Source organism: Polypterus senegalus, chromosome 12, assembly GCF_016835505.1.
Source record: "Polypterus senegalus isolate Bchr_013 chromosome 12, ASM1683550v1, whole genome shotgun sequence".
Classification (NCBI taxonomy): Eukaryota; Metazoa; Chordata; class Cladistia; order Polypteriformes; family Polypteridae; genus Polypterus; species Polypterus senegalus.
Window position 1 is genome coordinate 33389744 of NC_053165.1, and position 25431 is coordinate 33415174.

Genomic DNA, 25431 nt, shown 5'->3' on the forward strand with positions numbered 1-25431 from the left:
AGCAAATACAATCACTGATGAATCCAACTCTGCTGAGCAGGCCACTGCATCAAAATACCCTACTCCTAACTGTCCAAGCAAGCCGCCTGGTTTGAAGAAATGGTTGTAAGACACCTGAAGGTTTACTTTACAAAGGTTCAGGAATAAAACAGTATCAGAGAAATATTACTGTAGATAGATAGATAGATAGATAGATAGATAGATAGATAGATAGATAGATAGATAGATAGATAGATAGATAGATAGATAGATAGATATTGTCCAGGATAGCTTGCATCTTCCTGAGTGACCTCTGTTCTACCAGTTCCTCCAGTGAGTTCAGCCTGATTTCCAAGTTTGATCCAGCCTTTTTAATCATTTGTTATATTCTGTTGGCACACTAATGCATAAAAGATTTCACTGGCTACCACAGACAGGTAGGAAACACGTCAGAATAGTCTATGTATACCAAACAGAATCAACCTCCTCAAGAAGTACAGGTTACTCTGGCCCTTCATATATGCATCCTCTGTGTTGGTACTTTAATCCAGCCTGTCATTTAGATGCACCCGAGGTATCTGTATGTCCACACCACCTCCACATCTTCACCATCAATGAGAACTGGGGGGCATAGTGGACTTGGCCCTCATTAAGCCTACAGTTATCTCCTTTGTCTTATCAATGTTGCACTATAGGTTATTCAGTTTGCACCATTCAACAAAGTCCTTCACTACTGGCATATATTATTCTCCTCTCCAATTCTGGCACACACAGCTATGGCTGTTTAATTAGAACATTTCTAAAGATGACACAATTCAGTATTGCATCTAAAATCTAGCACATTCTGAGTAAATAGGAACTCCTGTGCCACTCATGACCATGTTGGATAGAGAGTTCTTAAGATGCACAAACTATCATCAACCACTTATGTAGTTCATTATCCAGAACACAGTGGTAGAATCAGCCCTCACTGATTGGAGCTTCACCCTCAGCAGTTTGGCTTGTATGTTGGTAAATGCACTAGTTAATCAAATAACTAGATGCTCACCCTGCTGCTCGATTTCTCCAGATGGGAGTAGGCTCTGTTCAGCAGGAAGATGGCAGAAATGACCACCCCTATGTGTTCTAGGTAGGCATAGTGTCCAGTACTCTTGTGACCAGGGGTAGCAAGTGAGCCAATTTTAGCCTTTCCAAGGTTTTCATAATGTGTGAAGTCAGAGACACTGGTTGGCAGTTATTTAAAATGTCTGGTTGCTCTGTCTTGTAGACTGGTACCACATAAGATGTTTTCTTTTTGGCCAGGACCCTTTGTAGGATCAGATGCAGAATGAATATATGCTGAAAACTAAACACTTTTACCCAGCATACTCTTTCACTACCTTAGAGTTAACACCATCAGGTCCTGCAGCTTTGCCTTGCCTAAATTTTCCTAGTTCTTTCTTCATCTCATCTGCTGTGAAGGTCAGTCCTGGATAGTTGAGAGGTTGATGGAATTTTAGGTATAAGTCACTGTAGCTGGTGCATGAGATTAGAGACAAAGACAGTTGGTATGCAGAAATGTGAATCAAAACTCTGGGGGAGGGAGGATGTATGAACTGAGGTAGGTGCCATGTGGAGTAATGTGGACTGATGGGTAGGGACAAGGAGAGCTGAAAGCCTTGGATTGCCCTGATACCTACAGACGGTGGGTAAACTGTAAGCAGGAAGGCCACAATCAAACATGTCCAGGAACTGATTTAGAACATTAGCCTTCTCCATATTTCAAATATCTTAATCTGTAAATAAACACTCTAAAGCCTATGATGTTTTTCATTCTTCTCCACACCTCCTGTGTGTTATTTTATTCCAGCTTGGCGTTTAGCTCAGTTTTGAATTTCTCTTGAGCCTTAATATTTTCCATGAGCTCTCTCTTCATTTCAAACTGTTCAGTCCTTTTTTGTTGTTCAGGCAAGTCAGAGCTGGGAGAAAGGAACGCAACAGTCAACTGAGGGAGAGCAGTCCAGTAGAGAGAGGAGAGGAGGAGTAAGAGAGAAAAGACAACTTTTACTTGTGCTTGTGTGTACAAAGTACTTGTAATAAACATGCTCTACTTGAACCTGGAACTGTGCTGGTGTGTTCGTGTTTTAGGGTTTGGGGTTCTGTGGTGCCCCCTAGTCTTCACAATAGATAAATACTGATTAAATGAAGATCAAATCTCGATCTGTTCACATATGTTATAAATGAACAAAAAACATTTTACAGGGTGTATTTACCTTTTCACATGACTGCAAAGGGCATCCTAACTAAATGCAGAAATCTACTCAACTGGTTCCTCTTGATACTTTACTTCAGTAGCTGGGAGAGCTCAGCTGATGAATGCCCTCCACGGCACTGTATGATTCATATCCTGGTAGTTTAATGTGAGCCTGACCATACTTCTGATGACATAGACAAAATATGGTAAAGGAAGGAGAGGGGAGGAGAAACAACATTTGCAGAAACTTCACTTGAATGATACATCCTCAGTCCACTGACTCAAGGAAATTTGACTTTCCATGCATCTAAAGTCCCACATATATCCTCCACTCTAATTCTAATTGTAATTGGCTATAAAAGGAGATAGGTTAGGTTAAATGTAAAGTGAGTGCGGCTACACAGAGTATATGAATGATTCTGTTTCTGTATTGCAGTCTGAGACAACCCTAGGTTTGGATTAAGTTAGTTTGGTAAATGAATAAATAAGCAGATCCATAAACTAAAGACTGATGAGTGTGGATGTAGTTTGATGTTTGTTCAGCCTGTCAGGGAGATCTGGCCAGCTTCAGTGAGAAAAATGTGAGTTCCTTTCCTCAAGAGAGAGCGCTGCTTTTTATGTTGAATTTTTGGCCATAAGTCCTAGAGTAGACAGTTGCTTGACTGTTTAGTTGTCTTTGGTGATTTTACTACTGAAGGTTGTTTGTTGAATGAATGAAACGCTCTCTCTCTCTCTCTCTCTCTCTCTCTCTCTCTCTCTCTCTCGCTCTCTCCCGCTCTCTCTCCGTCATGCACGCATAGTTAGCTTGGTAACCGAGGTTCCTCTATCACTTTTCGGAGTTCCTTTATTTCAGCAGGCTGTCTGGGGTTGCAGAGTGCTTGCACAATTCTGCATTAGCAGCAGAGTTCAGCTTTCACGTCCTGACAGGTTGAAGTGGCTTTTTCTGTATGCACCCAGTGAGAACAGGTGGAGTGACAAGAGGATCAAGCAATGGAGGTCAGAAAACTTAAGCTCTAGCAACAAAAAGAGACAGAAAGAAAGACAGAGAAAAAGAGAGAGAAAGCCAGAGAGGCAACTCCTCAGCCATGAATCGCAGAGACAGTAAGAGGTGAGCAATCTCCCCGGTGCACTTGCTTCCTTGCTACTTTCATCCTGACACTTTGTTTCTCTTTTATTTTGGTTTTGGTGAGAGTCAGGTTTATGCCACTGCATTAATGCTCTTTTTCTAAATGGATGCATAAAAGGAAAGTGCTGCAAAGTGTCTGCCTTGGCGAAAAGCCAGGTGTTTTTATATAAATGTGTTGACTTATTTGTCTTGCTGAAGCACTGTCACTGAACTGGGCCTATTCTCGCAAAGCGGCTGCTGTTACAAGAGGCTTTGCTGAAGTTTCCTGTGTGGTTGACAGAGTGCTTATAGAAACGAGTTAACATCGCAGACCAGTTGTCGAAACTAGGAAGAATAAGAAAGAGCAAATGAAGACTTACTGGCTGTCTTTCTAAAAAGTTCTCAGTCACCTCCGTCTTACGTGTGTGCCGTATGGCAGCACTTGCATAACCATTTATTTTGAGACCACCTAATAGCGAAAATTAATATGCCATTAGGGAAAGAAAAAAAGATATGTTACCAACTCTGTAGCTTACCTGTGTAAGCAGAAAGGTGCTTAAAAGGAGCAAAGCCAAAGTAATGTTACTTTTTCATTTACAGGTAGAGCTCATTTGCAGGTGATCAGACTGTAGGCTGATTTCAGGCAAGGCACACCGTCAGCTTAACTGCAGTTGCCAAATGTTCCGCTATCTTGTGTTTCCAGTTGAATAAAAGCTATTGTGCCAGGGAGGGTTACAAGAGTGTTCATTGCAGCAGGGAGGCCAGCAATTTGCATGAGGACTGCAAACACATGACTTCTTGTTTAGGGAGAAAAAAAAACATTTGGATAGTGTAAAAGTGGGTGAGCCAATGTGGAGGCAATCGCAGGCTTTCCTGAACTCAACTCTTTTTGGCCGCGGTTTTTAATTTTGCTCTCCCTGCCTGTCAAACTCAGATATGTTTGAGTGATTTTTTCCCTAAACTGCTGCATGATATAATGACCCATGCATCAGAGGCTTCTTTAAAGATTGCAGACTTAGATGAATTTCCTTCAGAATTTGTATAATGTTAAAGTGTTTCTTTTCCTTCCTTGTCACCTTCGATCCATTTCAGAATCCTGAACGCTTTTGTTTTGAGGCAGAAATTATCTTTGAACGAAGATCCAATCTGTCACATGGCACACTCATGCACATCCCTAATCAGACAGGGACAGTTTACGAACAAACAAAATTTGACAAATGAGAGAAAACTATTGAGTTCATCAAGCTCATTTGTTTAGCTGATTGCTAAGGTGTCCTATAATCTCATCAAGGTACTTTTTTAGGTTGTCAAGGTTTCTGTTTCATCTACATGTCTCAGTAGTTTGTCCCAGATTCCCACATGTTTTTCCATAAAGAAGTGCTTCCTGTCTTCAGTCTTAAATGTACTTCACCTTACATTTCACTGATGTCCTCAAGTACATGATTCACCAATAAAATGAAAGAACTCTGCTGAAAATTTTGAAGACCTGAATTAGGTTCTCCACACAGATTCCTCCAGTCAAGACTAAACATATTTAATTCTCTGAGTCTGTTGGTGTATGACATGTCCTTAAATTCTGGGGTGTACATGACTGCTGTTTGCCTAGTTGTAAGTAATGCTATGTGTTCTTTGGAGCATGGTGACTAGAATTTATTTTTATGATATAACCTAGCGGGGTGGCCTCACAGTAAGGAGACCCGGGTTCGCTTCCCAGGTCCTTTCTGCGTGGAGTTTGCATGTTCTCCCCGTGTCCGTGTGGGTTTCCTCCCACAGTCCAAAGACATGCAGGTTAGGTGCATTGGCGATTCTAAATTGTCCCTAGTGTGTGCTTCGTGTGTGTGTGCGCGCCCTGTGGTGGGCTGGCACCCTGCCTGGGGTTTGTTTCCTGTCTTGCGCCCTGTGTTGGCTGGGATTGCCTCCCATGACCCTGTAGTTAGGATATGGCTGGATGGATAACCTAGCATTTTATTTGCTTTTTTAATTGAACATTGTTTAGATGATGATAATGTTATGTCAACATAGTACCTAAATCTTTTTCAGAGGTCATTTCCTTTAGGACAGTGTCTCCCATGTTGTATTTATAATTGTTCCTTTTGCCCACATGTAGCACTTTGCACTTTTCTACATTAAAGTACATTTTTCAGTGTTCATCCAATTCTCAACCTTGCCCAAGTTCTTTTGAATTGGTTTTGCTGCCTCTTAAGTGTTTGCAAATTTTACAAGTTCAGTAACTACACCAGAATCAATGTCATTAATATAAATCAGAAAAAGTAACGGTTCATGCACAGACCCCTGAAGGTCTCCACTGATGACCTCACTCCATGTGGAGCATTCTCCTCTTATCTGTACTCTTTGCCTCCTGCCAGTTAGCTAACATGAGATCCAGTTTGGCAGGTTACCTATGTTGCCTACTGCTTCCAGTTTCAGAATTAATCTTTGGTGTGGGATGGTATCAAAAGCTTTTTGAAAGCCCAAGTAAACTATGTGGTATGCTTTGCTTTTGTCAAATATTGCAGTTGCCTGTTCAAAAAATCTAAAAGATTGGTTTGGCAAGATCTTCCTCTCATAAACCCGCACAAGCTATTAATTAGTAAGACAAATTCTGTATGCTTGCAGATCACTAATCATATGAATAATTGGCACAATGAAAATGAATAACCCACCCCAAACAAGGAACCCAGTTTGGCAGGAACAGAATCTGGCCCCTAAAACAGTAAGCTAGACTAAGCAGACTTGATAACTGATGGATCAATCTTTGACATGTTTGCTCATGTACTCATTATGTGATTGATTAGGAATATCAAAATTAATAAGACTGGCATTCCATTCAGATGTGATTCCTTCCTTGCAGCAAGTGCATCAGAAATAGGCTCTGGCACATTGGACTGTATTTAATAAGCTCAATAATGGATGCATGAATATCTCATATACTTTACATTTATTTAACTTGTGATTAACTGGGATAATCAAAATGGGTAGGACAGGCATCCGATTGAAGGTTCCTGCCATGCAACTTCCATTACTACAAGCAGCTCTAGCACTCTGCCACTTTGAATTTGACTAAACAATTCAATAATGGATGGATTGATCCCTGATATGCTTGCAATGCACTCTAATTGTTTAATCAGAATTAGTAAAGCTGGCATACTGTGGTGATTTGGTTCCTGCCTTGAGTCAGATGTTCCCTCCTTACACGATTTAGTGGGCTCAGTACATTAGCAATTAGAATGAAAATTAATAAGGCTGGACATGGGACACTGAAGTGAAATAAAAGAAACAAATCTATTATATATGCTAAATGCTAAGGGTTATCCATCTGTCATGCAAAAACTCTCAAACCACTAGGTCTCAAACAATGATCTTGGTCTTAATCTAGAACCTTTGGCGTGATATGCACAACACAACCCAAGAATTAGCGGTGCAGGCTACATCGACTTAATCATTTTGGTTTATTTTTAGAGAAAGTGGCAGAGTAGCCACATTCACTAGTTGACAGTTAAAGAACAGCAGTGTGGGCACCATGGCATGGTTGACAAGAAAAGAACCATGACGATGTCTGCTGACAGTGAAACACATCGCAGAAGCCGACTGGTAATTTTCAGAATAAATACATATCATGCACTCTGAACACACAAAAAAGTCATAGACGACCAAAGAAGTGGTGGTGCGGGCTATCTCTATCATGTAATTGGGCTTTAGGTACTTCTCACAGCAAGCAGTGGCACAGCCATGTGACATGGCTGACATGAAAAGAGCAGTCCCTTGGGCATGCAGTGATGTGCATTGCACAATCCAACTAATTGTTTTAATTGCAAATGAAAATTATATAATCTGAGTGCAAAAGACAGTCATGCAGACCATTAGGGTATGAATGCTGTGGTTGTACACTCAACTGAGTGACTTGTGGTGTTCTGTTTCATAGAAGTGTTCTTCAAGGACCAAATGACTGAGTATTTCTTAGTATGCAATATGAATGTTACCCTTTGCTGCACTCCATCTCTCTTGTTTGTGTGTCTGTTTCAATGTATAATCTTGTTGTTTAGTGCCCCGTATGTTACATGGACTGATCTGAAGGCCATTCTCTTCAGTAGCCTATTTCTGGACGTATTTTGTTGCACCACTTTATGTCATGTTTGCATGTTCTGATTTGAAGCCAGTGTTTTAGATGGATATCTAGAAGAATGCATACTTAAAAATGGATACCAACCACTGACAAATGATTAATTTATGAACATACTGCTAGTCTACTTAACACACATGTTATTCTGATGAGGAAGTAAACTAGGACACACCAAAAAATCCCATGTGTATAATATGCAGAGTCCATCTACAAAATGACCATGCAAAAAGCAGAATCAGACTTGTGAGGGCTCTGCACTATCCACTATACTGTCAGGTTTAATTTGATTTTTGTTTATATAGTGTGCCATCGTTTACAAGCCCACACCATTTTTGTGATCTTAATGCTTCCAATTTGACTTCTCCTGACATCTGCTGATTGAACTCAAGTTTTATCGCAGCACAGGGATTTGTCTAAATATGCAATATGGATCACCAAGTGCTGGGCTTGGAATGTTAGTAAGATGATACCTTAATGCACCTTCTCAAAGAGCATGACTGGTTCGTAGTTCATTTTTCTGTGTGTTAGGAGTTTAATCACAAATCTGGAAAAGGCAAGGCTAAATGATGCTAAAGGGTGGTGACAAAGCCAAAGCTTTGCTTCTGATTTCTTCTCAGTGATGTCCATAAACATTGTAGACTCAAGCTTGACCATTCAGCCGGACATTCAGTTGCACATGTGATAAGACTCCATCCGAAAACAACTACAAAATTGGTTAAATTAATCAGCTCTATTTTACATTGCATCCGTTTTGTGTAGCATACTTCAGCAAACTGATAACAATCGTGTTGAAGGACATGAGGCAGCACGCTAGACCAATCTGACAAGCTAGTTCTTAATTTCCTTTTTCTTTAGAAGAAGTCACTTAAAAAAAAGACATTTTGTCACGTTGGGTCCCCATGTGTTTTCAGCTGAACCACAGTCTGTTGTATTTTGGAATTCGCTCTACCAGTTGAGTGTCTGATCTGCTTATTGACAGTGACACAGGACTAAAGAAAGCCATTATGTGCCTCAGTGTGGTGTAGATATAAGCAAAGAATGAACACAGAGCAAAATTCAAAGCATTTTCAAAGAAATGCAGCAAAAGCGAATCAGGTCACAATGGTTTCTACTGCCATTCGTCTTCCTGAACTCATCATTTGCATTGTGCTTGTTCATCTGAAGCATCCTGCTCCTTAGTGGACTTGCTGCTGGTTTAAGGAAACAAAGTGCCACGGTTTCTTCTGTTTGGCCTTTTAGAAAGCTGACAGAATCAGCCTCAATGCTGCACTAGAGTTGTAAAACCTTCTTGTAGTATTCTCTTCTGTTTTTTTTTTTTTTTTTACTTTCATAGTTTCAGCTTCCTGTAGGCCTGTAGCTAACTATAACAGACTGGCCAAGTTTCCATTCTTTAGCCCTCTTTCATTAGTTGCCTGTTCCCTGTTTGTCCTTCCTTCTCCCTTTGCAGTGGTCACATGTAATGTACATGTCAACTTACAATAGGAGGACTTGAACTGCTTTTGATTGAAGCAGCATGTCTTGTGGTGACTTGCTCTCATTTATATTTCAATTAGACTCTTCTGTATTTGAATGCACTGATCCTTACTCCACTGTATTTTGACTCCATCTCATCTGTCCTTCGTAACTTATGCAGACTCTGAAGTTGGTTACCTTATGACTTTTTATTTGTATTGTGGTTCAGTTTGTCCCTTTTACTTTGAATTATGCTCTTTTCCGTATAGCAATGAGCCATGGGATGGTGTGCTCTGTGAAAGGTACTATATAAAATAAGCCTCAGTTGGAGGCATGACTGTCAGTTCTCTCTGGGCCAGCTGAGATTGCTTCATGTTCAACAGAATCACTTCTGATTATGTGATCCTTTTACTCTTCCACAGTAAGAAATTTACTCCTTTATAGTTTACAGATGGGCTGCCCAGAGAAATTATGATTTAAAGGAAAAATTAAGTCTTTTTTAGAAATAATAATGATACTAATCATGGTAGGTACCAAGTCAGAGAACCTAAGACACCAAAACCAAAACGTGGGGCAAATTCAAAAAAAGTTCTGTGTTATTTTCAGTTTTTTTACCCCAGCTTCTGCAACAAAATAAGAACATAAGAAACTTGGCAAAGAAAGCCGATTATTCAGTCCATCAAGCTCATTTGTTTAGCTCAGTGTTTCTTAAAGTATAGGTCGTGAGACATTTTCGGTCACGAGACATCCCTAATTAGTTGCACTGAATCATAAATTACAACTGAAGTAAAAGAGAAAGGGTCATGAACGGTTTATGGAAAGCCCTGCTATGCGTTGCCACATGCATGGCTGAATCAAATTCCACAGAACAATGGCCTGCGATGATTCTCCAAGGGGGAAAGGGATGACGTTTGGGCAAAAACTTCAGTTACGGGTCGCAAAGCCAAGCAATAGGTGAAATTGGGTCGTGAGGAAAATAAGTTTAAGAACCACTGATTTAGATAATAGCTAAGATGTGCCAATATCTAATCCAGATACTTCTTAAAGGCTGTCAAAGTTTCTACAACTCTGAATTGGTAGTTTTGTCCAGATTCCCAACACTCTTTGCCTAAAGTAGTGCTTCTTGGCTTTAGTCCTAAATGCACTTCCTTTAATTTTCACTGATGTCCTCAAGTACGTGATTCATCCTTAAGCTGAAAGAATTCTGCTGGATCTTCTTTATTAATGCATTTGAGGATTTTGAAGAACTGGATTAGGTTCCTACGCAGTCCCTTCAGCTCAAGGCTAAACAGGTTTAATTCTCTGAGTCTATAAAAGAAATTTATTTCTGCTGTTGTTATTTTAATGTTTTCTATTATGAAGTATTTATTTATGGGAGTTTTAAACATTTCTATTTAATTTTGCATTATGCCTTTAATGTTATTTTATTTATGCAACTTATTGAGACATGTCATGTGACAACTATTGCCACATCTGTACCATTAGTGAAACTTCCAAATTAAACATGATGGTGGTTCGGTATGTCAGTGTCCTTTGGTTGGAAAAAATTCTGTTCTTAGCAATAGTTAGCTTTCAAACCGAACAAGCGAAGTGTAAGGTTCTCACTTTTTTCAGTTTTGAAGTCCTTTTCGCTCCTGACTAATGATTCTAGTTATGCCCTCACATTTTCTTTGCCCGGTTCCTCTTGTTCCAGCTGGTTTTGTTTTGATCTTCACTTGTCCCTCACTAAGAGTTCCATCTCACGCCTCATCTCTTGGTTTTTCTCTCACTCACAATAACCTTTGGAGACTGCAATCTCACCACAGACATGATATTTGGACAACTTGGCAACTGTCTAGCAAATCAGTCTTGATCAACTAAATGGTACTCTCTTATTTGCAAAATATCCCTTGCTCTTATAACTATTGTTTCCTAATAGTGACAATATAAAAATGCTAAAGCTTCTTACTGATAAGCATGTTAGAAGAAGAAAACATCTAAAGTATGTAAAACAGTAAAATGAGACACAATTCACTTCCACTAATTTACATTTACTTATTTGGCTGACATCTTTATCCAAGGTGACTAACAACATTTGGAATACAATTGGTTACATTTCTTTTGTTTTTCTAATTGAAACACAGGTAGGTCAAGTGAATCGCTCATGGTAATACAGTGTCAGTGGCAGGATTTGAAATCACAACCCCAGGGTTTAAAAGTCCAAAGCCTTAACCACTTGTGCCACACTGCCTTCAACACCACACTAATGCAAAATAGACTTACGAATATAATATTGTAGCTGCTATTCTTTGTGTAGAGTCTAGGGTTCCAATTCTGGCCTGGACAGTGTCTCTACGAAATCTGCATGCTCTTCTGTTGTCTGTTTTTATTTTTCCTTGAATTAGTTCGGCTTTCCTTCTCCCATATCCTAAACACAGGCTTGTTAACTTATTCCGCATTCCTTGATTGGTTGAGTGTGTTGTGTGTGTTGTGTGCACTCTGTAGAGGCTTCGCGCCACCTCCAGGCTTGATTTAAGCTTCTCACAATCCTTAAGTGTATAAGTAGGTTAAAAAATGGATGGACGAATGCTGTTAGCATGGATGGCATAGTGGTTTATGCTCCTGACTTATAGCTTCAGGAGACTGGGTCCGATCCTAACCATGTTCAATGTCTATGCAATGTTCTCCTGGTGTCTGTGTGGGATTTTTTTCTGGTACTTCAGTTTCCTCGCACATCCCAAATTCATATGTCAGCTATAAGCTGGCATGGCGAGCGCATCCTGAGATGAACTGGTGGCCTGTCCAAGGTTGCTACTTGCATTGTGCGCAATTGCTGCCAAGATAAATTCTGCCCTCTTGCAACTGTAATAATGGTATGAGCTGGTACAGGAAATGGATGGATGTATTTTTGGCTGTGGCATACTAAATGTGGTCTAATTTGTCTGATACTACTTTGAGAGGATGACAGACATGGCTGTAAGAATTTACTGGTTTTGAGGGCCAAATAATCATTGTTTAAAACTGAGCTCCTCCTGTCAATAAGCTAGCCACTCAAATGGAGACAAAAATGATAATTATATGTTGGACTGCAAAAACAGTAGTTTTTTTGACACGTGAAAATGAAAAAGATGAAAAGCTGGTGCAGATTTCAGCTGAGCACACCACGTATTTTTGAGCTAAATGAACATTGTCTTATTACGCCTGAGATGTACAGCAGCATGCAAATCCATGGCCAATATTTGCATGGCTATCTCTTCCTGCTACTCTCTATCACCAAACAAGTTTGGTTTCTTTTTAGCCGCATTACTGTTGTGCCTTTAGTTTTAAAGTAAACAGACACCTTTTGATGAATAAAATGCACAAGACTGGGTATTCTTTTCAATTTTTAAACAAATAATGCCCTGCAGCTCTACAAAAGTATTACAAATTTTAAAATACAACTTTCTAGCAGCTGTCTTCCTTTCACGTAAACTTTGGTTATTATTGCTTTAAACAGATACACACTGCACTGTACACCTTTATCATCTCCATTGTCTTCACTCTTAAGTCTCATGCTACATTCACATGCTATCGGACAGATGGTAAATATAAGTTTCTGAGTCGCAACTTCCATGTGAACGCCCTACTAACTCTGAACTGTGTGTCTGATAATTCAGAGAAAATAAAGCCAATTTGTGACATAATGTTTATCTTTTAACTTATTCAACTGAATAAAATAAGAAATACAACCTGGTCGGTCAAAAATGCAATTTTTGTAGTCAAATTTAGATGGAGCAAAGTGATGCACCTTTAGTAAGTTTAGTTTGTTCTATATTTTCACAAAAAGTACAGTTTATCCTTAATTCCTATTTTTGCAACAAATCAACAGTGACCTAGTGTTTCTCTGCAAAGTCAGACCAGAAATTCATGTGAACACACTGAAGTAAGAAGGTGAAACATCACAACTCAGAGCTCTGAAAACTCTGATGGTATATGAGGTCAGCATTAGTTCCACTCAGTTTGGTGCACTCAGTAGCCAGAAGCCTCTATATTCTGTGGTTTTGTGCATCGTTTCTGCTCTCTTCCCAGTACAAACCCTCATGATGGCGATCTTGTTTGAATCTTCTTCTCCAAGGATGAGCTTGTCTGCTTTTTCCCTTTGTTGCACAGGATACACTAGCTTGTGCCTACTCGTCTTTTTCTGTTAAAGTGTCACCAGTTATTTTTGCTGTCTGCCTTCTAGCAGTTTTTTCTTTCATGTGTAAACTTTTGTTGTGATCCCTAACATCTGCTGGAGGCATCACTGAGTTTGTGTCTTATTTTGGCATTTATCTTTATTGTTTCACTGCCACAAGTTGCTGCTGTTGCAGATATAAATGTAGCTAAGTAGGTATTTTTATTTTGGCTGTGAATTTTTCTGGCTATAATGAATGCAATCGCTAGAACAAAGGTGCTGCCTTATTAGTGTGAGAGTTTGCACACATACTGTATCTTTGGGATCTGGAAAAAAAGGTTGAGAAGTCCACCCAGACGCTTAAATGAACCCATAATTCAGCAATGCAACCTGCCGTACCATAAGGTTTTCTGGTCCTCTTCAAGATTCTGAACTGGAGGAAGAAGATTAGAAAATGGATAGATGATATCTTAATGCAGGTAAACAGATAAATCAGCTCAGAATTCAGATGACTTAGTTGAGTTTACTAGGAGCCTCCATAGACTATACTGCACCCCTCTGGAACACCATGTTTGGTATGCACAACACTGTGTGATGGTCTGAGGCGGCTCCATACTCCCTGGTTGCTTTTAGGAGCCACTTGAACCTAGAACTGTCGATAATGTACCCAAAGATGACTGGGGCAAATGAGGAGACACACAGTCAGCAATTGGTGGTGCAAAGTGTTTAGGTATTTTTATTTACAACAGTGTTCAAATGTTTAAGTGCCTTAAACAGTCAATAAATAGACCAATAAAAATCAACTGCAAGTGGTGGTTAAAAATTTCCAAATAAATTATTCCATTAAAACAATACTAAAACACATGGCAGGAAGTAGCACCCTAAAAACTCATGAGCTCATAAGCATTTTAGTAGATTTCCTATTAAAATGTCTAAAGAAGAGTCAAAAGAATGGACATGCCTAGAAATTTTCATGTTTTCAATAGAAATTGATACCTTTTTTTTATCAAATTAGCATAAACTTAGTAATCCAGTAAGACTTTAGTAGTGCTTCTAATGGTAATTACCACTTGAAATTACTGATTTTGCGGCATGGTGGCGCAGTGGTAGCGCTGCTGCCTCGCAGTTAGGAGACCCGGGTTCGCTTCCCCGGTCCTCCCTGCGTGGAGTTTGCATGTTCTCCCCGTGTCTGCGTGGGTTTCCTCCGGGCACTCCGGTTTTCTCCCACAATCCAAAGACATGCAGGTTAGGTGGATTGGCGATTCTAAATTGGCCCTAGTGTGTGGTGGGTGTGTTTGTGTGTGTCCTGCGGTGGGTTGGCACCCTGCCCAGGATTGGTTCCTGCCTTGTGCCCTGTGTTGGCTGGGATTGGCTCTTTCCATCTTTATCCTTTATCACTCTAACCTGATGCACATCTTTCCCAGCTCAGTCCCTCTGTCTAGCCAATCTACCTCTTTAGTGTCCAGCCTCTCATACAACTCATAATACGCCTTTTCTTTAGCCTTTGCCACCTCTCTTTTCACCTTGTACCTTATCTTTTTGTATTTTTGTCTACTTTCTGCATCTCTGACTATCCCACTTCTTCTTCACTATCCTCTTCTTCTGTATACTCTCCTGTACTTCCCCATTCTACCGCCAGGTTTCATTTTCCTCCTTCCTCTGTCCAGATGACACACCAAGCACCCTTCCTGCTGTCACCCTTACTACTTCTGCTGTAGTTGCCCAACTGTCTGGTAACTCTTCACTACCACCCAGTGCCTGTCTCACCTCCTCCCTGAACTCAATCTTGCAGTCTTCCTTTTTACACTTCCACCATTTGATCCTTGGCTCTGCCCTCACTCTCTTCCACTTCTTGATATCCAATGTCATCTTACATATCATTATCCTATGCTGCTTAACTACACTTTCCCCTGCTACCACTTTGCAGTCTTCAGTCTCCTTCAGATTGACTCTTCTGCATGGGATGTAATCTACCTGTGTGCATCTTCCTCCACTCTTGTACGTAACCCTATGATCCTCCCTCTTCTTAAAATACATATTCACCACAGCCATGTCTATCATTTTGGCAAAATCCACTATCATCTGACCTTCTTCATTCCTCTCCTTGGCACCATACCTACCCATCACCTCCTCATCTCCTCTGTTCCCTTCACCAAAATGTCCATTGAAATCAGCTTCAATCAGCACTTTCTGTCCCTTGGGTACACTGTTCATCACTTCATCCAACTTACTCCAGTAATTTTCTTTCTCATCTATTGCACACCCAACTTGCAGGGCATATGCAGTAACAACATTCATCACCACACCTCCAATTTCCAGCTTCATAATCATTACTCTGCCTGACACTCTTTTCACTTCCAAAATACTCTTGACATACAGTTCCTTCAGAATAACTCCTATCCTATTTCTCTTCCCATCCACACCATCATGGAACAATTTGAATCCACCTCTGATCCACCTGGCCTTACTCCCCTTCGATTTAGTTTCTTGCATGCACAATATATCAATAGTTCCTTCTCTCCTGAGTTGGTTTGTCATGTGATAGGTGCGGCAATGCACTGTATTAGTGTGTGCTCCTAACCTCTCTCTCTTCTCTCCATCTTATTGGCTTACTCTCCTCGCTTACCAGTCATTCTACCAACAATCAAAGATCCTATTCTTTGTTCCACTCTCTTTTCCTTCCTCCTCTTCTCCTGCCTCTGGACATGTCTCCCACCTCTTCTTCTCCTTCTTTGCCCAACAGTAGCCCAATTTCCACCAGGACCCTGTTGGTGGCTCTTGGTAACCTGGGCCTTGACCGATCCAGTGTGGAAATTTGTATTATTGCCAACATATTGATTTGGCAAAATTTTTTTACCTGATGCCCGTCCTGACAGACCCTCCCCATTTATCCAGGCTTGGGACTGGAATGAAAAAGCACAGTGGATTGTGCATTTCCTGTGGCTGGGTGACATGTTTTTTTTTTATTATTACAAGTAAAAAAATTCCTGGCTGAAGTTTGGTTTAGTTTTTTTTCTTGTATAGTGCTCTTCACTGAGTACATGAAGAGTGTGCTGTGACAAATTCACAGGTACATGCAAACACAAATTACAAAGTAGAGAATAAGTACACTAAACGGATTAACACAAATGGAGCACTATATTCCCTTTAATTAATTGTTAAACTATGGCCAGTTCATAAGAGAGGAGTAGAAAACAAAAATTTCAGTCAGCAGCTTCCTTGGAAAAAATAAACCTTTGGGTAGTCCATGGTCAACTACATGAGAGAAAATCAAAGACAAAGTCAGACACACAGCTCTGGGGACCTTGGCTAACTAGCCACCTACCACCTCGTGGGCATTCTTCAGTAGAGTCAATGTCGGACCTTCTAATCTCATGACAGAATTGGGTTTAGTGGGTACAAGAACACCAACAATGAACACCTCTCCTGATCCAACCAATCCTAGATGTTTTGGATGGAATGATCAGGATATGGTGATATCCTCATCATATCAAGTATAAAGTATCAAGTCATATAAAGAAGCATAAACAGAAAGAATAAACACTATAGGCAAGTGTATAGGCAGTCATTTCACATTTGCAATTTCCACTGCGAACCTCAAAGCTGTTGCAGCTTAGGTGTATCCCTTCTTGTTTTTCAGTTTACTGAAATGATAATGGACAGCCTATGAATGGTTTGAATGACTGTTTGTCAACCAACCACTGTTTTTTTCAGTATAATGAACCTTTATGCTTAGACATCGATCCGTACTTACTCAACCCATTGCAGCCATATAAAGCACAACCTGTTTCAGATCCTTTTAAAATCCAGTCCATCACATGGAATAACATATCAGCAATGAAACCTCAGAAAATCTAATGGAGGGGTTGACCCTTCACATGATGTGAGTGCCTCCGATTTGCAAAAACATTCTTGCTTTGTTGCTGTTTAGAGCTGTTTGTACTGACAGAACAGTGATTAATATATCACTGCACATTTAATTGTAACTGTAACTAAAATGTGATTAATTGTGCAGCCATTCTGCAAGAGTAAGTCAAAAGCTTCCAGAAGTGCTACACACAATACAAAAATCAAGAAAAGCATGCCAGGGTTTAAAAAAAACAAACTATTAATACTCTAAACAAGGGGCTTTTGCCAAGGGCAGAATGCACAATTCTAGAGTAAAGATCGCTGGTCAGGTTACAACTTTGTTTTCCAGTGGCCCTTTCATCATGTGACTACAGTATGATTAACATGGCACAGCCTCAGATGCAAACAAGAGGGACAAAATGTAGGCAAACAGGTGGAGCTTCTGACATATGTAATGGCTTTTCAGTGATTATTTACCATAGAAAGAAAATTGCATAGTCAGTATTTTGACTTTTAAAGGTGTTTGGGCAGATCCTATTGTGTATCCTGGAAAGGAGCGATGTGAAGGGTGTACGAGCTGAACATGACGGTGCCCCAAGGACTGGTTCTGGGCCCTCTTCTCTTCTTCCTACACACATCTTCACTAGGCTGTATCATCCAGCCCAGTGGTTTCTCTTGTTAGTGCTATGCTGGTGATACAAAGCTATATGTGTCATTCCCTGCAGAGTCCCACAGAGATAGAAATTTCTGCATATCTCACTGATACTGCAACCTGGATGAAGTAGCAAGACCCCCACCTCAACCTGGAAAAGACAAACTTTCTTGTTATCCCAGTTTGTCCATCTTTCAAGCTGTCCACCTCTTTTCAGCTTGATTCATTATCACTACCATCTGCCAGATCAGCACATAACCTTGGGGTGGTGATAGATGACTACTGTCCTTTAAGGACAGTTGTTTCTATGGTCATTCAGTCTTGGAGATTCACTCTCTACAATATCCGCAAGATCTGACAGAGTATGCAACACAACTTCTGGTCCAAGCTCTGGTCTTGTCACAGCTCGACTACTAGAACTCTCTACTGGCAGGAGCACCGGCCATTATCACCATGTGTCACCAAGCCATTGCAGATGATTCCAAATGAAGCACCATTTCTGGTGTTCAACCAGCTGGGGTGGGCATATGATGCTGTTACTTGATTATGTTGTCCTCTTTTGTGAGTCACTTTGCATAAAAATGTCTGCTAAGCACATAAATGTAAAATGTAAATGTTTTCACATCTAGCTTGTTTAGTGCATTTTTTTCAAATTCTGTAGTGATTTCACTAAAAGTCAGGTGTGAACACATCAGTTGCACATGGGCACAGATCAAAACAACTGTTCTGTACTGAGGACCTTTCAAAAGGGTGGTCATAAAAATGTGATCCAATACGGGACAAATCTAACTACAGGAAATCCTGTGCATTATGTGTGAAAATGTATGTGCTGTGGTAGTCACACTAAGCATCTCCTGTAAGTAATTTGGAAAACTCATTAACAGCATGAGTTAACTTGGGACATTAAAACACTAAAGAGATAAAAATAAATGCACACATTGGTGAAAAATGTAACACAATTTGTATGAAACAACTCTCAGAATTTTCTGTCAATTTAAACGGACCAAACTTAACACCAGATTCAAGCTCAGAGCCTCTTGCGCATGCAATCAGACAGCAGTTAAAAAGTGTGAATTTACTTGTGATTGGGTCTGTCAAAATACTTACAGACGTAATGAGAAACAAATAGCAGTACCCTGGTAGAGCAACCATCAAACCCCAAATCTTACACCATGAAAGTGATATGTGCAAGTGGCTCGTCCTCTCAGTGTGATCGCTTAACAAGTGCAATGTGAATATGGAAACACAATAGCTTTGACATATGGAGTAAATGCAGAGGCGATTCTACAGATTTTGGGACCCCCAGGCTAAAAACTCCATAGGACCCTCCAACTCACCCTCCCCCAAGTCCCAAAATGATAAAATTAATAACCTTTATTTTAGGACAATGTCTAAATAAGAAAGATCAACAGGAAGAAATCAATAAGCACAAAAACTTTATTTTAAATTTCTGAAAAACAGATTCTATAACTAAAACACCACAATAAATATAACATTTGTACAGAAAAACAGTAAGAATAGAATAAAGTAAATTGTAAAAATCTAACTATATGAAATAGTATATAAAATGCAAAAAATGAAAGGTGCATATGGTAAAAAACATAGAAATTGTACATTGTAATTAAAAAAAAAAAAAAAAAGTGCACATAGAAATTTAAAAGACAAAAAAAATCACTCTTAAATGTATTACTGTAACTTTCAAAAACGCTGTTTGTGGGAGTTGAGTACAGCAAATGCAGCCACAACATCCTCCAGGTCCAAAGATTTTCAAACACTGTGCTCTTTTAAAATTACAGCCCATGTGGAAAGCCTTTCTTTGCACATGGTAGATCTCAAGTAAAATTTAAACAGCTTTAATGATGAAGAACCTCTCTCACCAGAGGCAATAGGAAGAGTCAGGACTGTCAAGGGGCTAAATTCTGACCTTTTAGGCACCCGTCGCATTGTCACCCACTCACCCTGTGGCTGTATTTGTGCTGCGGCACACTGAGTGGGGCCTGAAGAGACGGACCCAAATCATAAATGGCCGATTTGTCTGAACAAACTGAATCAATGCAATTTTTGCTTACAGACATGTAAATCCTCTCCATGATTTATGAAATCAGTTCTGATTAGATATAACTTGCTAAAAAAGTAAAGATCATCACAAACACTCTGGCAATGGAGATTGGAGCCCCATTTCCAACGCATTTCCAATTGCGTTGTCTTCTGTCTTCTTTCAGTGCCCTCCATAATATTTGGGACAAAGCTGGCAAACCCACTGGATACTTATTGATATGTTTAGTCCGCTTGAAAGTTTCAGGGTGAATAATCCCCCAATTTGTGACAACGCAAACAGTGTACGATTGCAAGAGCTTAAACCTACATTATAAATTCAGGCACTAGTACAGCTATCAGAAGACATTAAATTAATTTACTGTACAAAGTAATGGATAACAGAGCAAGATGCAGAAGACAGGACGATATGAAAAAAGAGGATCTGCTTTGGCAACCCCTAACGGAACCAGCCGAAAATAGAAGAAGACTGAACAAAGTAATGGATATAAATAAATATAAAAAAATACTCAGCACTTCAGCTTAAAGAAATCTAATGTCAAGTCAAATTATTTAACACATGCCAGAAAGGACAAATAGCTACCAGGCAATACAAGTGAACTGAACTTCAGAACGGTCAGCAACATTGAATCAGAAGTACAGACTGATTGGCCTAGACCATAGTGTCAAGACCATGGCAGTTAACTGTGACTTAACAGTTTAACAACTACTGGTTACATTTTGGGTACTGCAGAGAACTGGTTCACACTTCTTATTTCAGATGCTATTTTAATGCTGGATGGTTTTCATCAGACAAGTGGAAAATGCAGGAGGGGAACTGGAGATTTATGTGAATGAGAAACGGTGAAAAAGCGAGTACATTGGAATCAAAACTAAATGAGTGATCCAGACATTGAAATGTGGACTGAATTTTTCCATGTTACCGTCCAGGGGAAGTTACATCCTCCTGGTCGGCTCAGCAACTAAAATGATTTTACTCTGTTACCAATATCGCTTTATTCAAATGTTAAAGACTTTAAATATAAACCTGTGGTACAACCTGAGCAGGTCTGACCTCATCTTACTACCACCTACAACCCTGTTTTTATTTATATGTGCTTGGAGGGGGTGTTGTTTGTTTTTGGTTTTATTATATTTATTTTTTAGAGCTTATGTAAAAATTTTAATTTCCCCTTGGAGACAAATAAAGTATCTATCTATCTATCTAAACATAATTTGTGAATCCACTGATGCAACAATTCTTCTGGTGAACTGCGGAGCGAAAGCAGTTGGCTGTAGAGTAAGTGGAGTCTAAAACAATATAAATTCATTTCTTTAGGGATCTCCACCCATAAATGTTCTGGGGGTGTGGTGCCATTGATGAACTGGGCTGTTTTGACCATTCACTGCAGGGTCTTGTAGTCTACTACAGTGTAATTGCCACACCAGAATGTCAATATGTCCTTTACTGTGCTTCTATAGGCTTCTGTGAGGATTTGGGTGGACAAATTGACTTTCTGTAATATTCTTAAAAAATGGTGCCCTATATGATATTACAAATAGGTGACACTGAAATTAGTGGAGTTCCATTTTCAGGAGGTAGTAACAATAGTTTACAAAGTATATCAGAATAAGTGTAAAATGACAGGGGTGCATATTGTTTTGTATAAGATGCCTTTTTCTTTTAGCTCCTTTTCCGTTCACATTTTCTGGTTGAAGGGGCCCAGGCATCATCTTTTGTCTTCCTTGCACAGCTTGTCCTGGCAGTCAGCCATGGCAATGCCAAAGAGGGCCTATGACCCAGCTTCATAGAATCAGACAAGTGAGAATACTCACATGGCAGAAGTCCCTATACAAGTCGTGGGCAGCACAAGCATAATGACTCCCATTGACTGGCTCTGAAAGAGTTTTTATACCAGTCTCATGGAGGCATTGCTGGGAAAGGGGCTGCTTGAGAAAATGATTTCATACAGCAGAATAATGAGATACAAGACATGCCTCTGCAATTGGAAGTGTAGAAGCCTACGTGCTTTGTGTGTTGAGCAAACAGAGTGTTGCTGATGCACTCTGTGCTCACTATGCTTTCTCATGTGAAGTTTCAGGTCCATTTAGTTTCCTTTAATTTAATATTCATTTCAGCCAAAAAATGGTTTTGACCATCAAGTAGATTTTAATTTGTATTTTCACCTTAGAATGTCTCTGCCATTATCTTTTATTTTTCAGCCCCACAATCTCACAATTTCAGGTTCCTGGATATAAATCCTCATCATGTCAGCGTTGGTATGTGTTTGCACATTCAGTTAATTATTTGCATGTCACATTTAAATTTCCAAGACCAGAGCACTTCACCTTTACACATATCTTTATTAAAATAATATATAAATGCAAAAAAGACCAGAACAGTGGTTTAGTGGGTATCATTTCATGGGGCCAGTGTCCTAAGTTTGAATCCCACATCTGGCTGTTACCTGTGTGAAGTCTGAAGGTCTTTAGGTTTTTTGTGTGCATTATCCTCCAGGTACTCCACAAAGACATGCACGTTCTGCTAACTGGTGATTTGAAAGTAGCCCATTGTGAGCATGGGTATGTGCGCCAGTGGGCCATATTGGGACAGGCATCCTGTCTGGGGCTGTTTCCTGCTTTGTATCCAGTGATACCAGGATAGGCTGTACCCATGCAGCTATTACTCTGAGCCTGCACTTAGTGAAGAGTCCAATACAATAATAAACTGCATTGAATTGAACTGAAAATGTGCAAAACCCCAAGCTGAAAATCAGAAATGCACATAGTGTGGATTTAGAAAGTATTCAGATCCCTTCACTTTCATCACACTTTGATTGAGTTTCAGGTTTAATTCTAAATCGATGTTTTCTGTTTTTGCCTATCAATCCGCAGTCAATAACACAAAGTGACAAAGTGAAAACATGTTTACGTAAAGGTTTACTAATTTATTAAAATTCAACAACTGGAATCTCTACACCAAATTGTCCTTATATATGGGGTGGTAGTTGAGTATCTTCTTGTGACACATACACAGTCATGGGGTAGCTGACTGACTACTGCATAGCTTTCTGAAATACTGGACTTCATTGTAATTTGAATGATAGCTAAATCAAAATAAAGTGAGATAAACATTTCAGGAATGGTGACTAGAGCAACCACATATAGTACTCTAACTAGAGCAACCACATACAGTACTCTATCTGTTAATGGACCAGAACAATTCCAGAGCATCTCTTTTCTGCATAAGGTGCTTTCTCTACAACATTGAAAGATGCATTTCTTTACATATTTCAACTCATTTATACAGTACAATGCAGATGATACCAAACTAGGTGGAAGGGATCAGGCAGAATCAGATAAATTGTCACAAAAGGACTTGTACAGCATACAGGCTTTGTCAGATATGTGGCAGATGAAATTTAATGTAAGTAAATGATAGGTATAAGTTGTAGGAAGTAAAAATGTTAGATTTGAATACACAGGTCAGAAACTTGAAAGTACCCCTTTTGAAAAGGACCTGGGAGTCGTAAAAGATTCATCACTATCTATATCCAGACAATGTATAAAAACAATCAAGACTAATTGGTTATATAGAATGAGGTGTGGGGTACAAGTCACGGGAGGTTATACTTAAGTTATATAAAGTGTGTTAAATTTTGATCTCTACATTACAAAAAAGATATACTAGTGAAAGTTAAGAGAAGAGAGACTAGGCTGATTCCAGGAGTAAGAGGTACGAGCTTTGAGGAGAGGCTGAATCTTAAGCAAATGGAGACAGAGCGTTGACAAAATTGCATTGTTTAAAATTGAGAAAGGAATTAGTACTGTAGATTGCAGCAGTTAATTTAAAATTAATACTGCAACAAGATCACATGTTAAAGATTTCTTTTTTCATGCAACGAACTATAGACATACAAAATAAATTACCAAGTGGCATTTTGGACTTTCAAATCTTGATTTGAAGCTATTTAGGACAATATAGGGGAATAGTATGGATAAGCCTGCAAAGCCCCCTAGTTTTTTACAAAACAATCTGGAATAATTTAAATTGATCTCTAAGGTCATATTTTATGACTTACTGGCAGATTTATGTTTTGTTTCATATCAATAATATCTTCATTGTTTTCCATGACTTAGATCAGCACAAGAATCACATTTAAGATGTTTTAGAGAGATTGCATACTAGTAAACTATATATAAATTTTGAGAAATTAAAATATCACAAAACTTTCAACATTAGAAGATTCAAGTATGGATGCAGTTGAACACAAACACTGTTTCAGACTGGCCATTGCTGGGTATGCTAATTATTACTGGGAATGTATTAAGATTTTTACACTGGTTTCTCCAATTAGTAAATATATAAAACACAGTGTGTGGTCAAGCAAAACTCAACAAGCATTCATTCCATTGAAAAATCTCCTAACAGGTGTTCCTGTTAATGACATTCTCAGTGTTTCTTTACAGTTTAAATTTGAGTTGGACATGTCAAATGAAATATGGGCTCTGATGTCACAATGACTTCCTGATTTAATTTTATTCATCCATGTGCATTTCTTACTGAAAGCCTTAGATGTACAATGCCCAGCATAATGTTTTGGAGAAAGACACATTCTTTCTTGATTTACCCCTCTGATCCGCAGTTTAAAATTACAAAACAAACAATTCAGATGTGATTAAAGTGCTCTGTGCAGACTTTAATTTAAGGGTATTTGCATACATTTCAGTCACTCCATGTAGAAATGACAAACATTTTCCTACATGGTCCCCCTGTTTCAGGGTACCATTATGTTTGGGACCGCAGGTGTTTGTGATTACTCAGGTGTGTTTCGTTGCTTCATTAGTGCAGGTATGAGATACCTCAGCTTGATTCTACTTACAGACTACCTTTGGAGGGTATTCTATTTGTACTTTCAATTCTGAGACACGGTTTAATCTAGATGAAGTTATGACCAAACTTAGATGATTGACAACCATGTTGTTCAACTATTCACCTGATTTTAAATCAGACTGCAGATGTTATATTGGGAAAGTCAGCTGGACATCCAAGGATTTAGAGAAACTAATTTTGAGTAATTTTTGTTGGCACACATTTAGACAGAGATGTAAAAGAATACTCCAAAGCTTGCTTTGAATGTAAAATGCTGCTATCTGTACCAGCCAAACCACCATCACATGTCCATAAACTGATTATTACTAATATTACACAGAATGTTGCCATATGCTTCTGATTTTTTTTATTTTGCAGATTAGTTATTGCTCTAAATAAAATGAAAGGGTTGCTTCTATTTTAATCTATTAATGTGAAATATTGTTGATACCGTGTTGTAGGTAGTCTAGAAGACTTCTTATTCTGCATTACAGTTTGCATCCAAGCAATTTTGTTGTTCAGCATCTAAGTTCTAGATGTTGCTAATATAGCTTAAGAAATCATGTTGTGAAGTGTGTGACTGGACCGCTTGTCTGTCTGGGGGGTTGCAAACCGGGATCCCAAGTCGTTTCGGCGTGTAATGGGTGCGGCAACGCACTGAACCAGTGCATGCTCCCCAACTCGACTTGAAGTCCTTTCCAGTTTAATAACATTTGAGCTTGTTTCACAAATTACTGCTGTTTATTTATAGCATGTTATACATTGTTTTCCTAGTTAAGGTTTTGAAGTTGTCAAAATTTTGCAAATATGGATATTGTTTAAGGCCTGTTATGTTTAAGATATCACTTTATTTTATGGACATGTGGTAAACAAGCCATCCAAATAAAGGTATCTGTTCATACAGAGAGACTTTATTAGGACTCTCAAAAAAATGAAACAGTGTTTAACTGCATCCATACTTAAGCCTTCTATTGGCTAACGGAACAGATTACAATGTGCAAG

The 25431-nt window shown here is 39.2% G+C and overlaps 1 protein-coding gene across 2 annotated transcripts in view; it reads left to right on the forward strand.

Moving 5' to 3' along the window:
• Positions 1–3038: 3038 nt before the first annotated feature.
• rasgrp4 (RAS guanyl releasing protein 4) overlaps positions 3039–25431 on the forward strand; it is a 176637-nt gene continuing 154244 nt past the window's right edge. The window contains exon 1 of one of the 2 annotated variants that reach the window (XM_039770783.1): positions 3039–3320. In XM_039770783.1, the coding sequence (XP_039626717.1) occupies positions 3298–3320 (23 nt within the window). In that variant the 5' untranslated portion in view covers positions 3039–3297. The remainder of the gene's footprint in view (positions 3321–25431) is intronic. The other variant, XM_039770781.1, reaches the window with a different exon arrangement.